Source organism: Aulostomus chinensis, chromosome 5 (assembly GCF_037954235.1).
Source record: "Aulostomus chinensis isolate RoL2024-O1b breed Wild chromosome 5, RoL_Achi_v1.0, whole genome shotgun sequence".
In the NCBI taxonomy this organism is placed as follows: Eukaryota; Metazoa; Chordata; class Actinopteri; order Syngnathiformes; family Aulostomidae; genus Aulostomus; species Aulostomus chinensis.
The window spans coordinates 23,462,496-23,479,572 of record NC_141324.1 but is presented as its reverse complement, the minus strand read 5'-3'; the positions used below and the strand labels follow the sequence as shown (position 1 = coordinate 23,479,572).

Sequence of the window (17,077 nt, the reverse complement as noted above, 5' to 3'; positions counted from 1 at the left end):
TTCATCAGGCTGGGAACGTTGAATGCGCTCGGGCATAGCGCATGCGCACTACTTGACATTTTGAAGTTGTTTCTCCGGGGTGTTTGAACAGGAAGGCGGACATGTTAGCCAGGCCGTGTGAGAAAATCGGGCATCGTCTGCTATCTCCCCCCCACCTCCCCCCCATAACTGAAATACATCAAAATCCAAGTTGTATGACTTCGGTCTGAGGGATCCAGGCGTTTGGACGTGAGACAGTCGACAGTCAATGACATTGCATGGGCGGCAGCTGAAGGACTGCCGTTAAACGCTGTACCGACTCCGTGTTTAAACCGATCGAAATTTGGAAGAAGCAGAAGTTTTTTTTTCTCCCACCACTTCTTCTTTTGAGCTGTCAGATCCGTTCGTCGCTGTCTGCAAGGGCCTGGCACAGATATGGGAACTGGTCTGGATTAACGACCCTACAAACTGTGCTCATCAATTAGACATTACCTTCAAGTTTTAATTGCCTTTTGTTTGGATGCACCAACATTTTAAGCTGTGGCATCCTGCGGAGGCTGACTAATCTGTCGCCGCATTTATCTGTTGCCACTGAAGTTATTTGCAACTCAAACTGGGAAAACCTCTTTCGATACAAAAATGTGGCTTTTGTATATTCAACGCAACCTCAAACGTTTCATTGTCTGCGAAAGCTCGAGGAGAAGGATGTGTTTTCTTTAAAGTATTGTTGAACGTTGAAGTTCACGCGAAGAAAGGAACGTTTGGCTAGCTAGCTACCGCTGGCTGCTAAAGCTAGCTAGCCAGCCTTCTGTCTCGCCAGTGAGCTTTTTTTTTTTGTTCATAACCCAACATCGGGACTGAGTTAAACAGCAAAGATGTCTGCTGGGGAATCTATGGAGGCTCGATTTGAAAAAATCGATGCCATGTTGAAGGATCCAAAGTCAGAAGTAAACACGGATTGTCTTCTGGTAAGTTTGTAACGTTAGCCTGATAGCTGGCTAGGTTAACTAGCTAGTCAGCCATTCGGGGTCAGTCTACTCCTTGGAGCAGAAATTCTTTCCGAGACCAACAAGTCGTCTCAGTTGTCACTGAAGAAATGAGTTGAAATTCACGCCGAGTGGCTAATTTTGCCCAACGTGCATTTTCAAGTTCACTTTTGCGTATCTGGATCTGTAAGTACAAGATTTTATGACAGTAAAACAATCACTACTGTGGGTCCTCTGTTAATGTTAACTATATATATATATATATATATATATATATACAGCACGCAGCGAAACAAACAAACTTGATAACCTGTCTTCATTGGAGAACATTTGATTAAATAGCAGCGGCAACTCCATTAGACTGACAGATGGCAACCGTGTTGTCTCACACGCTAACAATTTGTCTGATGAGTTTTGGCTCAGGTTAATTGGTATATATGATGTTTTCACCCATTATAATACGATAATGGTTAGTCATGTCAAAAGAGTACCTGTCAAATCCAGGAGGTGGGGGTGGTTTTTGAAATCTTTTTGTTTATCTCTGCTACATCTGAATTGTTTGCAAGTCTACTATGAGGTGCGCACCCCCCCTTGCATCAGTACACCTGTTGGTTGGCGTTAACTCTGACTGCTTCCTGTCTGCCAGTCACACTATTTGTGAAGCGACTCTGCTGCCATGTGCTAAAGCAACACCTTCTTTGGTTTTTATTACAAGTCTTAATCCCAGGACTTGACCGACTCACTCTGGAATTGATGCAAAGAGGATGTAGTTCTGTCAAGTGTTTGTTGATAGTGGAAGTGTTTCAGAACCAGTGGCATTAGGTGATTTGAATCTTAGGGATATGATTCATAAGAAGTGTTCCACTCTGATTTAAAAAAAAAAAAAAGTCATAGTGTGACTAAGCCCAAAATAAATGTGAGTAATTGGAAAATGGAAGGTGGAAAATTTGAATTCATAGACCTTGGCACATATTTTCTATACTTGCAGTTATGAGTTGATTTTCACTTTTATTTGATTTTAAACTATCAACATAACAAAACTTGTAGATATCGGTACAAATTTGTTACTCATTCAGGTGCAGTGTTTTGAATTTGTTTTTTTAGGGGTCCCCTTCAGCCGCTGCCATAGCAACCAGCCTGTTTTCCTTGTGTCAACATTGCAAACAGAAATGCATGCAAAAACAATCAATTACATCATCCTCAGTTGACCATGCAAATGGTGCGTTGTCACAAATACAATATAACCGGATGATAAACCAGATTAAAACACGCAGTACTTACTATTAATCTGAAAATCACAACCAAGAGGTGTGCACTCAAGGTCATGATCACGAGTGACCCCTGTATCTTACTGTGTCATGTCAATATTGACTGGCGCATAACCAAACCAAGTATGGGAACATCAAGGGAAAGGGTCCGTTTTTGGGGTAGGGGTCTTGTGCCAGTCCTCACCCACCCACCCTCCTATTTTGGAATATTTGTGTAAAGGCTGCTGATAGCCATCTTTTGAAAAGAAAACTTGCTTATTCTCTGTGACCTCCCATCCTGTTGCAGAAAAAGCCAATTAAACTCACCTAAAAAGTGCAAACGCTCTGCATTTTTAATGGCAAAAAGCTGTGGGGACTGTTCTTGCTGGCAGCCGCTCACACAAGGGTGTTGTTCCCCCTTTTCACCCTCTCCGCAATCTCCCTTGATCAATGAATGGAGGCCTTTTGCTGTGGCTCTCTCTGCCACCATGCAACTCCACCCACAGTTTAATAAAATTCCATCCTAATCAAATAACCTCTTGTCTTTGACTGGCCTAGAGTTCCCTGTGTGTCCCAAAGCCATTCTGCACGTCTGGAGAGAGTTGAGACAAGGCAGGCTGCTCTGAGGTAGCTGGGTGTGGGCTCTGCTCTCTACCCATAAACCAAAATTATGTGGACTGAAGACTCATGTTTCTGAAGGCAGTGAAACAGGACATTTAACTCATAAAGCAGCCAACGTGCTTGGCTATGAGTAATAGGTTCCATCAGAATGCTCAATGCAGGGCTTTTAGTTGCCATGTTTCTCTACCTGAGTCTCGAGCTGGCTCTGCTTTGTCTGTTGTGATTGTGCGTTTCTTTCCCACAGAAGCCCGGTTTGTGTTGTGTGACGGTGACATTTGTCCTACACCTTACCCCTCAGCTTTGGGTTGGCCTGTCAAGCCCCCTATTCCAACCTTGTCACCCCTTATCTTTACCCCCTAAATAAACCCTGCTTGAAGAGAAGAGCACCTTATCTGACTGGGCTGCTCGCTCCTCAATCATGCTCTAGGCAGGCTCCTGAAAACCAATCGGAAGAGACAGAATTCCTGACATTGTGGTGTTTCAGCTTACTTGTGGTAACAACTGAGCTTGCTTCATATCTTTATTTCTAAGGATGAACTCACATTACTGTGTACCTGGAACATTAGCACATATTTTGAATGGGAAGTAGCAGTTTGCTTGCATGTGGTTTGGTCTTCATTTGTGTTTATCATTCGTCAAATTAGAATGATTGACTCAACATTCCGGAACTTGTTTTGCGTGGCCTCTATTTTAGCGATATATAAAGGCTTCCTGACTGAGTCTTTGTTCTTACATTTACACTTGGGCTGCATTAGCTTCTCTGTCTTTTGATCATGCTTTCATCTGTTATTTGGACTCTGAATCTGTAATAAGAGTAATTACAGGAAACAGCAAGGCCTAGTAAAGCAGATTTGTAGACAGCGATTGACTGCGTGCCACATGTACATGATTGTTTGGATGCTCTTATTTTGAGGGGATGTAGAATATCTATTGAAGTGAGATCCATTACATTTGGCGGCAGTTTACCATTTATCCAAATAAACATACATGCTGTTAAGTGCACAAGCGCTTTGGAACTGTAACCTAGTTATATAATGCCTCCTTTTTTCAGTGACTGGTATTATGAGCTTGTTATCATATTATTTATCTTTCCACTACAATATCAATGTTGTTTACCATTTGTTTCTTAATAATATAGCTGTGGAATACCTATGGAGCTGCCAATGTGAGCATTTATTTGCTAGTTTTAACTTTTGTTTTGTAGTTGTTGTTCACCTAGATTTGCTTTGAGTTGCCGTACACAGTAAATCTGCAGAGGCCATTGTGATACAGTCAGTTTGTGCTGCGACTACGTAGATTGCCTTTCCTTGTTTTGGTGACCTTTGTCTTTATTGGCCAAATCCTACTTGAAAGGTGTTGTCTGCTGCACTGATAAAGCAGCTGCGGTCCGTATTGGTTTAGTAACAGAGCTACAAAGTCTCGACAGGCGAAGATGAATGTCGGCCTTTCTTCTCATGTAGCACGTAGACCTGTGAGTAATGGAACTGAGATTGTGGCTATGATGGCTCAAGTTTTTTGTTTATTAAGAGCAAAGTACATCATGACCCATTAACACTCTGTAAATTATCGCACTGGTGGTTTTCCGCATTCAAGCCTGTGCTGCTGCTTTCAGGGCTATTTTTAATGTAAATGTTGATCTCCAACTGTCCACTTGGCACCCTTCCAGCCCTTTTACAAAGGCCACGGTTGTCTCCACCACGAAGGCTAATCAAAATCAAAATAATATTATTTATTAAGCTTTAATTTTTAAGAATTTTGAGATGTCTTAAGCCACATACATTGAAAAGTAACATTAAACAGATGCATGATGTTTCCAGAGTGAATGACTTATTGTGGTAGATAATTGCAAAAGCAGTGTTTACAAAAAAGAATGATATTACCATGATTTTAGTCTGCCAGTCCAGTCACCTGCTTCTGCTAAACTTTGTTTGACACATTTGTATAAACCATGAAGCAGCTTGATGATGATAATTGGGGCAAGTGTGTAATATTGTTGCCTGGCCTATATATTGTCACATGGTAATGTGGCTGCCAGGAGAGACTTGATTTTGAAACTACTACTGGAATTTTGACATTGGACTCAGGGGCATGCTGGGATGTAATATTACACCCTGGAAGGCTTGTTGAAGAGTATTTGTTAATATGTGAATAAAAAGCATTTTCACATGGGTTACGTCAAGTCTGTAAATCGCCTCTAACACTGTGGACGCTGGAAGCAGCAACATCAGTCGTACCAACTGCTATATTTTGGAATTGATAGAAATGATGTATCGTGGTTGTTTCTGCTGGGGATTGGCTCATACCTAACCAGTGCTCCTTTCCTTTTCATGATGAATTGCATCTCCTCAAGTTGAAAAACAAGTATTCGTTGTAATGGTATGGTCAGCATTCAATCCATCCTATTGTCAGAGAAGTTCAGTGCTGTCAGTTGTAAACTGCTCTCCTCAGCTATTCAGTTATGGGAAAAACAATTGGCTGAGCTATTTGTAGCTCTGCATTCCCTCAACTGACTGATTATGTGCAGGAATGCATACTTAAATGATCCAGTCTTTTAATAATGGAACATTTTTTCCTTTGATTTACTCATTGGGCAGTCTCCTGCTTTTTTCAGCCTTTTCCTTTAGAAGAAAAAAGACCCACTTCCAGCAGACTCTCTGACCCCTTTCCTGTGAACTTGGTTAAAGTGAACTGTGTCAGTGTTTAATAAGATGGTTGTTTGTTGGGGTAAGGTCAGAAATCCAGAGCAGCGCAGGAAAGACAGCAGAGTTGGAGCTTGAGAATCCAGAGCTTAGTCGGTAGAAACACGTGAGTGCCCTTCACTGTTGGAATAACGCAATTATATTTTGACATGAAAGCATTTGTGACAGTGATTCCCGCTCAGTGGGACTTCATAAGGAAATGGAATGCCCCTGTTTTGCCACCTCTGGGTTCACTGTCACTACCATTTATCCAGTAGAGTTGTTAGATATGCAGTCTTTCTAGGTAAGTGGGATTTCCTGTCAGTTAATATTATGTACAGCAGGACTGTACAAAAGGAGTTCACACTGTGTATATTGTTAAAAACAAAACATGAAATACTAAGTTCCTTTTTTCTTTAATACCTTAAGGTCTGAACCTTAATGTTTAGAGTGAGGAAGCAAGATGATTCTTCAGGCTTTGAATGGATTGATTGGTTTGTGTGATTACGTTTACGCAGACAGAACCTTCAGTGTAACTGAATGGTTGTCTGCACAATTGCTCACATGTGGAAAGCATATTGTCTTGAAGAGGTGGCAGAAAAAGGAAGTAAGAAGTCGGGCTCGACTTGGGCCAGTCCACATGCCTTTTGCTGGCATGCAGAATGGGATGATGTGGCTGCATCTCCCATGGAAATTTCAACTCAGACTTAAATGTCTGGAAAAGAGCTTGTGTGTTGTGTGGATTTCTCTCCCCTAAAGCTTAAGGAAATAATTGCCGTATGTAATGTCAACCACTGGACTGCGTATTCTGCATTGCTATACACATTTTTAAACTTGCATTATTACCACATTCCATTAATGGTGTGATGAGAGGGTTTTTTACGTTATTATTTAGTAACCCCAGAGATGTCGCCCAAAGTAATTGGATGGAACATAGAGCCCTGCAAACTCTGTTAAGTTTTCCCAGTGACTTCTTTCCCGTACTGCCACATAATGATACTGAGAAGTGGCCTGCCACTGTTGAGTGCTGGTTGTGCAGAGTTGGCAATTGACGATCAAACCATCAGGTGATGATTGAAGGGATAATCAACGATTGTTTTTCCTATTCCTACCTGACCCGCTATGTTATAAAAATAATCCCTGGAATCTGCACCCGACTGTATATAGAGCTGATGTATAAAGAGATGTCATCACGCTGAGCCTTGATTGTCAGCATCACTGACGAGTGACTTAAATCCTTATTTACAAACCTGCTTCCTGTCTCTTTTTCCAGGCATCTAAAAACCCACATCTCTGTTCTCCACATGTCTGCTGTTCACCAAAACCTTGGTCTGCATTCCATAAGACTGGATATGTAATGATTGTGATTTGATTTGGGATATTTAGGATAATTATGTTGTGTTAAATGCACTGTTGTTATGACAGTGTTGCAACAAGCACAGATGAAGACTTCAGTATGGAGTTGGTTGTATGCAGGAGACATTTAGTTAAATACTTTCTTGTGCGTGTGTGTACATTTTTAAAAGGAAATGTTCATCCTCTCAATTTAAGTCGTCTGTGCTGGGATGTCACTGGGTAGCTGTGATGCAGCCAGACTCCACCTCCTCTTCCTCCTCCTCCCACCACCTCCTTGGGATTTGCCGATCTTAAGTAGCCATAATTGGACAATGTGAAAAAACAAACAATAGCTCAAGCCTAGCTCGGGGAGACACTTGTGACCGGTTATGGTTGCTTTTTCATTTTGGAATATACATGGAATAATATGTTCATATGAAGCATTGAATATCATGGTCTCTGGTTTGATCTGGGCTGTCCCTACAGTGCTTGTTGGCTAGATATACATTCAAAATGTGGCTGTGTGCCCCTGGTGTATTACTATTTATTTGACCTATTTTGTATGGTAGTTGCATCATGGACACTTTGTTTTCCTTCTGTTTGCCTGGCAACCATAGAGAAATGTCCAACCTCCTGATACTCACATAGCAGAAGTGCAGTGCATGTGCTTATCTGGAACCTGTTTCACCTCTTGGAGGTGACTGTGACTTAATAGCCAAGAATGAGCTTTGTCAGGGAGCTTTAACCATCAGGAGGCCTTCACAAAACAAAGAGGTCTGCAGTGTGTGATAACATTGTCACCTCCACCAAGTAGGTGTTGTTTTCACATCAGAACCACTGAGGATACACATTCTTAAATATGATCTGAAATGAAGACCTAGTCCGGTCCATTCTAAAGGATACTGGACATCAGTGATGCAGCTTCCTGAAATTGTGATTGTTGACTTCCATGACATCGCGAAACACCCCAGTTCTTGGAGACCCACTGTCATATGTGATGTGTCTCTGCCCCAGCAAACCTGATTCAGATGAATGCTTCATTATCAGGCTTCTGCAGAGCTTGATGTGGACCCTTTCATTTGAAACAGGTGTGTTGGAGCAAGGAGAAATCGAAAGCATGCAGGACAGTGAAGTCTGAGGACCAGGGCAGTGAAACACTCAAACACACTAAATAAAGCAAGTGTTGTTTTGTTTGAGCAACACTTGCACATCGTGTCATCTTGTGTACTAATCCGACTGTAGAAGTCCTGTTTTGTACCCTGTAGGGTAGGCCACATTTTGCTTTGCCTTCTCTCCTACAGCCATCATGTTTAGTCTGTATTTATTAGTGTTTATTCATCTGTATGGTAGCTGACAGCTACTTCGGGCTTCAAGTGTCAGGCCAAATTGTGGACGTTTCCCTGCTGATTGATTTTCTTATGCATAGTCACGTTTCAGACAGTCATATCTATGTATTTTTTGCTTGTGGATATTTTAATGATAAAAAGTACAATTTAAATAACTCTCAGCCTATTTTGTAACAGTAGCTTGGGGCTACGTTTGGGCCAACCAATGCATGGCAGAACGGTGTGACAACTAAAGCCAGATAGAAAGAGACGGTATTTGGCAGTAAATCAACCATCAGAGGTTACAGGCAGTATATTTCATGTTTACTAGTGCAGTTTTTTCAAAACATGTTGGTGATGATACTGACGTGACCACCCCAGCAACAGACACACACGCACACACACTCCAGAACAAGCCTATAACCACCACCATAATAACTTGATGCAAACCGTCCATGCATTTACACACAGTGGAGGCCATGCCAAAGAATGATATGTATTTCCAAAGTAACACCAATGTCCCTCGGGGAGTGACTTCATATTAGAAGGTAACAAAACAACATAAGACTAATGAGCTGTCATGTAATAATCTGCATGTGATATACTACAGTACAACTGAACACAACACGTGACTGATGCTAACCTAACAATTAGTAGTCACAGTCAAAGGCCTTGTGTATTGAATCCCTCCTTTAAATAAATTGTCACACCTGCAAACACAGGAAATAACAAGCAATGAGCTAATTTATATTTACTACATCTTGAGAAAAGAAATAACCGGCTTTCTTGTGCAATTAACAGCGGATCCCAAAGTAGTTATCCTTAAACCAAAGTTCCTTATATACCAACTGTAATATAATTACATTTGTAAGAGCAAGGTACGATGTTGTGTTAGGTGTGTGTCACTCAGCAGTCACCAAATGTAGTTTGGATGTGAGTGGGACGTGGCGGTGGTGGTAATTGCCTCATATCATGTTTGGGTGTGAGGAGGGTGCCGCAACTTCCCATTAATCAGTCTCCATATTAGTGCTCTTGATGTTTTTTTTAATGTTGTGATAGATTCAGTTGAACCCCTACTGTGCTGTGTGGTAGCTCAGGTAGCAGCTCAGATGCATTTGCGGCTGCTCGGCTCATGACATCAACTGCACAACTTCTAAATGCGCTCAGAACATACATTGTGGGACCGCTGGCCATTAAGTATTGTGTGCACATCCTGCGATCAACCTTGCCATCGTAGTTCTGTTCGTCCTTCAACCCCAGCAGCCACTCCTACCATCCATGTACCTTTTGAATTTGTATCCTTTCAGTAACTTGACACAGGCCTCTTTCCACTAGGATATGCCAGAGATGTAAAGGCTTCCAATCTAAGGACATTTGAAGCTCACACACCCAGAGCTACTGACTCAGCCTTACTACTTCAGATTGGTGATTTAATGGACAATAGCATTCACATGAAGCTCTCTCTAGCGGCTTCTTTTGTTATTTTGGTGTTTAAATAGGCGGAGGATTCTTAGCCTTGCCTCTCTTCTAAATTGTCTTTGTTTTTTCCTTCATTTGTTCTCCCATTGGACTGGCCAGCCCCACATGCATAACCCTCCACTCCCTCCTCCCTTTCGTCATAGTGTTAAGCACTAGTGCTGAGTGAAAATCTGGCCCACTATGTGACTCTGTACTTGGGATAGTTTTTTTTTCTCCCTTCCTTCACTTTTTGTTGAGAACTTGTTTGGCCACATACCTAAAATAGCTCTCTGACGTGTACAGTCCTGTTAAGGAATGTTACTGTGGCTGTCCAGAGTTCTCTGCGGCAGGAAGTTATGCAAACGTTCTTTGCTGAGCACAGAGCCTTGTGATTAGGGTCCTGAAGGACTTGGTTCTCCAGCTTTTTCCCCAGTGCAGGCTGGCAGGATACTGTACGACCAACAAGGCCCCCTTTTTTCTCCCAGCCAATGGTTTTTCTTGAGTAAATTCTCCTTGCTTGGTTTAGAGTTTTTATAGTTGAGCTGTGTTGCCATGTGTGTTGATCACAACCGTCCCTCTCATTAATTTCCCACACTGTTTATGTTCCTTGGTGTCTTCCCTGCTAGACAGTCTTTACATCCCATTTTTTCCTTTTCCCTCCCACCTGCTTTTTCCCCTGCTTCCACCCATCCTGGAGGGCATTTGCTTGTTTTATGTTTTATAGAGGTGGTGCAGCCCTGACCGCCACTGTTGAGCATGAGCAGCAGTGTTACTTAAGAGGATTCTTTTCTTCTTCTGAGCTGCTGATTCACCATTTGTCATCAGTGGTTTGCTCAGAGATGCAAAAAGAAATGTCATCGTTAAAAGTGTGTTTGGATGTGATCAAGTTTATGTCTACAAGTGAAGTAAAATTATTGAAATATGTATTTAAAAGCACATTAGCTATAGCATTTACCTCCCACCTTTTGAGGAGAAAGCAAATGTAGGCTTACTGACCTGTAAAAACAGGCAGAAGAAACCATCTCAACATCTGGCTCACACTTGCAAGAGGGAATGCACACCAGTATGTACTGTTCAAGTGTTTGTGTGCCTGTCTAGTTTCAGCCATTCTGGATTACAGAAGATTAGATTAAATCCCGCCAGTGGCACTTATGCTCATGCCTAGAATGAGACAAGATAGCCCGCACTTATGCAGCTCTTAGAATTCCAATTTTGTAGCTGTCACTAAATTTGAAAGGATTGAGCTCTTACATTTTCCAGCACTGTCATGTTTACCCCCCTTTAAAAAAAAAAAAACAACAAAAAAAACTAATGGGGATGACTATGATACTATAGAAATGATCATAAAAGAGTCCAGACAATGGTCAGGATTCCAGTGGGTGTTGCACCCGTGTATTGTAAAGTCGCACAGTTGACCTCACTTTATGGGTATTGTGAGGCACCACCCTGTTGCCATCAAAAGGAACTCAGTACTGTATATTCAGTTGCTTTATTTAGAAACTTTGTGACCCGTGTGGGAAATAAAAGCCTTTGCTCATCCATTCAGAGAGACTGATGGGTATCACAAATCCACCAGGTGTTCACCTTTTACATTAGACATGTTCTTTGGCAAATGTAGAATTTTGAAAAGTCTACATTTCAAAGTCTCTCTTGTCAGTATATACACATTGGCTTTATAAAGACTGAATTTCCACTTATATTGACGATGAATCCAGTTCGGCTCATTAGCCAGGGGTGCAATTAACAAGTTTTTTTCATCATCGATTAATATAGCAGTTATTTTCATTATTAAATTTTAAGTCTGTATAATGTCAAGAAATTCTGGAAAATTCTGTTCACGTTATCAGTATCCCTAAGCCTAAACTGATGGGTTCAAAATGCTTCTGTTGTCCATCCAACAGTCAAAAAATATTCTGTCGTAAATGACAAAAAAAACAGCAAGAAGTCCTTATTTCAGGTGTCCAGGACCAGCAAATGTTTGACCTTTTTCAGCTCAGAATTACACTGAAATGACGACTAGATGATCAAAATAGGGATAAACATTGTTTTGTTTGACTAAGGGATAAATTGTTGTAACTCTATTCTGGACATAGCGTCCTCTTTCAGAATAAAACTGAATTGCTCACTGACATCCTTCAGTTGATCTGTTATTAATCACTGAATCTACTGGGAATGGTAACAGTAGCTGTGAAATCTGTAATGACATTATTAATGTATTCCAGGCTTGGAGCCCGTTACTAGCTTTGTGCAGCAGTCTTGCTCAAAGCTGCTCCACAGAGACAAAAAGCCTGGCCCGACTCTGTGTTTTCCTTTTTACATGTTGCTTGGGATGTTGTAGTAGTGGAGACTCTGCAGCCATGTTTGCCTGCTTGTTAACCCATCTCCTCTCCCCTCAGGATGGCCTGGATGCACTAGTTTACGACCTTGACTTCCCTGCCCTGAGGAAAAACAAGAGCATTGACAACTTCTTGAATAGATGTAAGTACTCCTCGTCGTGCCTTTCCCTTTATGCCCTCCTTTAATGTTGAAGTCTGCATGCCTTTCACTAGACCCCTGTAACATGGGCATAAGCCTGAGCTCAGAAAAGAAGGCTGTTTTGGGGTCACCGCCTCTATGTAGGCATGAACACAATAGGTGTCTGCTAGTGTCCCCAACAATGGGGCTTTCATAAATTGCTGGTGACCCACATGATTACTATCGTGATCGCCGGCTTCTCTGTTTTGCACTGCCATTCGCTGGGAAAGCCTCAGTAACTCTAAACTAAACTACGACTTGATGTGAGCTTTCAGCAGAACTCACATGCATCTGAAATATTGTTTGATTCTTGGTATTTTTGTAGGAAATGGCATATTGTGATTTATTGCGAACGTGGATTTTTTTGTTTGTTTGTTTTTAGATCCAGCAATAACTGGCAATGGTTGTCAATATTATTTCTCATGAAATTTTTTGTAATTTTCATAAACATAGTTTTGTTATGAATTATATGTTTATTCCTTCTTCTTTGGGTCTCCATCTTTAGGATTGGCCCTAGTTAACCACTGTGATGATTTTCATTGGGGAACGATTGGTACTTTACATGTGCTGTGTTGCGTGTACAGTTCACTCACTGTGTCCACAGTGGCACCACTACATTATGTGGTAAAATAATTTGTATCTTTTTCACTAATCATGCATAAAATGTGCATTTTTTTTGTTTGTTTTTAAGCACTTACTAAATGAGCATGGCTTGATTTCGTCACAGGTTCTTGACCTCCTGTCAGAGTTGAGGGTTTACATTTTTTTCATGTAATTGCTTTTTTCACAGTCTTAACTTGGATTTTATGGGTTTTATCAAATGTCTTATTTTTTATATTTGAATATCAACCCAAGCGTCTATAAACCCTTGGGCAAAAACTGCCATTATTCGTCTCTTCAATTACTCTTGGTACAGCACTTTTGTGTGCAGCAGCCAAGTGTTGGGACAGCATTGATGGATATGGACTAATGGACTGGCTGTCTTGTGAGGCACTGGTCCTCAATGGTATGCTCTGCCTGAAGGGATCTTTACTCTGAATTTTCTCCCTCTTGCATTGTGCTTTGCAAGCTGATCACATTAGCTGATTGCTTGGTTCTGCTGGAAATAGCTTGACTTGAACACACATGCACACGCACATGCACTGGTAGAGAGACAGGAATCCTATTTGCATCATTTCAGAGCATGGTTCCGATGTTATTTTTCACCAGTGGGATTTGTCAAGAAGGGATCATGATCTCGGGAACCTCAAAGTGGAAATGACTCACTCTGATACTCTTATTCGAAAAGCCCAGGCTGTGGATTATATTTTTAGATCAATTGAACTTGGATGCCCCTGTATCGCCATTTTCCATGCATTCCTGTGCCAGTTATAACCCATGAGATTTGAAAGCTATCCCTCTAGTACAACTATGACCAAATTTGGCTGAACAGTACATACTATCTCCCCTAGGGGAGCTAGCTTCTAGCATTGGTAGCCCAAACAGAAGCCGGCTCTTAGTAAACAACTTTCCCTAAATGGGATCTCTGAGCTGTCCTGTGCTCGCCAAGAGGCTGATTATTCTCTGCTACATGTAGCGGTGCACTGATTGGACTCAAAATGATATTGTCTAAAAATTTCTCAGGCACTGTTGAGGACTTCTGTGAAAGCTGGTAATCAAAGCATCGTGGGACTGAAGTATAAGACCATATTACTGATTGGCTCTGACCGTGGATGTGTGATATTGGATTTTCTTTTTTTTTCCACTGATATGCAATATTTCACATCTGATTTGGCCAATAGTTGTGATGTACTCATGTCAAAATTATCTGCGTAAAAGCTAATTTATACAATATTGACACTGGTCAAACTGAGAACATGTAAACATTGTGCATTTGAATTTTACATTTCAGTTGTGGCGTAGTATTATTGGTTTGTTCAAAATGCTTTTAATTTTGGTACAGTCAACATGAAGAAGTAAGCCATCGTTTATTGTGATGATACCACGTTTTTTTTTCTCTAGAGAAATACAAAACAAAACACAAGCTCAGTTGAGGTGCTGGATCAAAAACTTTAAGACAATCTGAACGACACCAATCCCCTGGCACCTTATGTGGTAGTAACCTAGTCACTCATTATGTGACCTATATCTGGGGCCGTGATGGCTTAGAGCACAAGGCTGAGGAACGCTCACATAAGATCAGTGCAATAGGCTGACTACAACTTCCTATACAGATGTCATTTACTACTGATGTCTGTCTTTGCTGTTCTTCCCAGATAAGGATACCATTAGTAAAATTCGTGACCTGCGCATGAAAGCGGAGGACTATGAGGTGGTTAAAGTCATTGGGAGAGGTGCATTTGGAGAGGTCCAATTGGTTAGTATCATTTTTGAATACCACTATAAAAAAAAAATCTAATTGCTAGCGTGTTAGGAATGTAGTTGCATATTTTAATACTAAAATGGACTTCAGTGAGCTTCCTCCATTGTTTCCAGGTTAGGCATAAAGCCACGAGTAAAGTATACGCCATGAAGCTGCTGAGCAAGTTTGAGATGATCAAACGGTCGGACTCTGCTTTCTTCTGGGAGGAGAGGGATATCATGGCTTTTGCCAACAGCTCATGGGTGGTGCAGGTACAACTGGACAGGAACCATGTTGATTTATACCACCATGTGTTCAACACACGTGCAAAATCCATCATCCTGGTGTTATTTTCTTGTCTCGCTTCTTCTCCGCAGCTCTTTTTTGCATTCCAAGATGATCGCTACCTCTACATGGTGATGGAATACATGCCTGGTGGTGACTTGGTGAACTTGATGAGCAACTATGACGTCCCAGAGAAGTGGGCTCGATTTTACACAGCCGAAGTGGTGCTGGCCCTGGATGGTATCCACGCCATGGGCTTCATTCACAGGTCCGCTCACTAAAAGTTTCCCTATCCTGATAGGTTAGCTGGGCTGTTGATACGACAACCACAAATCTTGTTTATTGTTATGGAAAATTAGGAGTGATTATGAGATGTCATCCAAAATGAACATACAAGATTTCAAACATGTAGTGCTTTTGTTAAAAACAAACAAACAAACAAACAAAAAACAACTCTTACAACATCCAGTTCTTTTTGAAGTATGATGTGATAAAAAAGTTGCATAAAGCCTTCCGGGGCTCTGCATGCATCATCATTCAGATTTGATCACATGTATCAAGCGATGCTACTGGAGGCAAATTTGTCACCATGCAGCATTTCTAAGTTTCATGTTTAAGAAATAAATCAAGTTGCCTTGTGATTTACGCGAGTTAAATGAATTTGGTGTGTTGTGCAATTGTTTCACATCATTTAATATTCACCTTCTCAGGGACGTGAAGCCTGATAACATGTTGCTAGACAAAGCCGGCCACTTAAAACTGGCAGATTTTGGGACCTGCATGAAGATGAACAAGGTATCTGTTTAGTTTCTCACAAAAATAACTTCACACACCACACATAGTGAAGCAAAATGAGGAACACCCGACACGTCCCTGGTTTAGACATCATGAAAGTGTTGTTAATGCGAGGATTAAAACAAAGGTTTCACCCTTTAGGATGGTATGGTACGATGCGACACAGCAGTGGGAACTCCAGACTACATTTCGCCTGAGGTACTGAAATCCCAAGGAGGAGATGGCTATTATGGCAGAGAGTGTGACTGGTGGTCAGTGGGGGTCTTCCTGTACGAAATGCTAGTTGGTGAGTGTTTGCTGATTTGGCTAAGATGTGAATTTGACCTTAGCAGTCATGAAGCTTCTTCATAAAATAATGTTTTGATCTCTAAAAAAAAAAAAATCCTTCTCATGTCATTTTTTTCCAAATATTTTGATCATCTCATCTGTATGCTGTTTTCTGTGCAGTGTAATACAAGATTCCACGTTACTCCGGACTCGTCGTTCAATTCTGGCTCTTATCTTTCTTAGGGGACACGCCTTTCTACGCAGACTCACTGGTTGGAACCTACAGCAAAATTATGAATCACAAGAATGCCCTGACCTTCCCTGATGACAGCGACATCTCCAATGATGCCAAGAATCTCATCTGTGCTTTCCTGACTGACAGGTTAGTTAGCAGCAGAATGAGCAACGGCTCATGAAGATTTAATTACAACTTCCCTGCTAAGTGGTATTATAAAAATGTCCTAAGCGTGTCCTTCTCGACCCCTTCAGGGAGGTTCGCCTCGGCAGGAATGGTGTAGATGAGATCAAGAGACATCCTTTCTTCAAGAATGATCAGTGGACGTGGGAGAACATTAGAGAAAGTGAGAACGTTTTTACACTTTACAAAAAAAAAAAGATACTTCACTTATCTACAGAGGGAAATCAACACGATGGCAGTAGCAAAGAGAGGCAAATGGAAACGCTTAGAGATTGACACAGGAGCAAAGTAGAGATTATGAAGTGTTGAGCTAAACCCAGGAGCTATATTCAGTTCTTTAGTTGGTTTATAGTTAATACATAACTCTGCTTCAGTCAGCACTTCAGTGTTGGCAGCCCCTGTTGTTTCAGTGGCTGACCAGCTCTGCTAGCTGGCCTGTTTCCCTCATTTTAAAGACCATTTCTAGAGAGATCTGGGATCCATAAATCCTTTGTGCAGTCTCTGGTGGTTCTAGAGAAAATGGAAACACTTGCATGCTTCTATCAGACAAGTCCTCAGTAATCTACATCATTAGCGGTCATGACACAAAGAAAAATAAATCGCCCATTGAACACGGACACGGTTGAGAATGAACTATTGGACTGTGTCCACTGTGTTGACTGAACTGTGCCGTGGTGCGCCAGTCCCCATATTACTACATCATGTAAACATATGAAGCGGTATTTTGATTTTTAACTGAGGGACCCTGCATCACACACTGTTTACCTTTAACACGGAGGGTTTTACTATTTTTCATTTGTCATTTATATTGTCTTTGCATTGGAATGC

The 17,077-nt window shown here is 41.3% G+C and overlaps 2 protein-coding genes across 7 annotated transcripts in view; one reads left to right on the top strand and one right to left on the bottom strand.

The window, feature by feature from the left end:
• The window catches only part of greb1l (GREB1 like retinoic acid receptor coactivator), a 46,557-nt gene extending 45,011 nt beyond the window's left edge, over positions 1-1,546 (bottom strand). For all 5 annotated transcript variants that reach the window (XM_086204004.1, XM_086204009.1, XM_086204010.1 and 2 more), the window contains exon 1: positions 1,457-1,546. The gene's annotated coding sequence lies outside the window, so the exon portion shown is untranslated. The remainder of the gene's footprint in view (positions 1-1,456) is intronic.
• The window catches only part of rock1 (Rho-associated, coiled-coil containing protein kinase 1), a 28,823-nt gene continuing 11,887 nt past the window's right edge, over positions 142-17,077 (top strand). The window contains exons 1-9 of one of the 2 annotated variants that reach the window (XM_086204013.1): positions 142-947; positions 12,026-12,107; positions 14,399-14,499; positions 14,619-14,756; positions 14,862-15,037; positions 15,480-15,564; positions 15,706-15,850; positions 16,075-16,213; positions 16,321-16,412. In XM_086204013.1, the coding sequence (XP_086060139.1) occupies positions 855-947; positions 12,026-12,107; positions 14,399-14,499; positions 14,619-14,756; positions 14,862-15,037; positions 15,480-15,564; positions 15,706-15,850; positions 16,075-16,213; positions 16,321-16,412 (1,051 nt within the window). In that variant the 5' untranslated portion in view covers positions 142-854. The remainder of the gene's footprint in view (positions 948-12,025; positions 12,108-14,398; positions 14,500-14,618; positions 14,757-14,861; positions 15,038-15,479; positions 15,565-15,705; positions 15,851-16,074; positions 16,214-16,320; positions 16,413-17,077) is intronic. The other variant, XM_086204014.1, reaches the window with a different exon arrangement.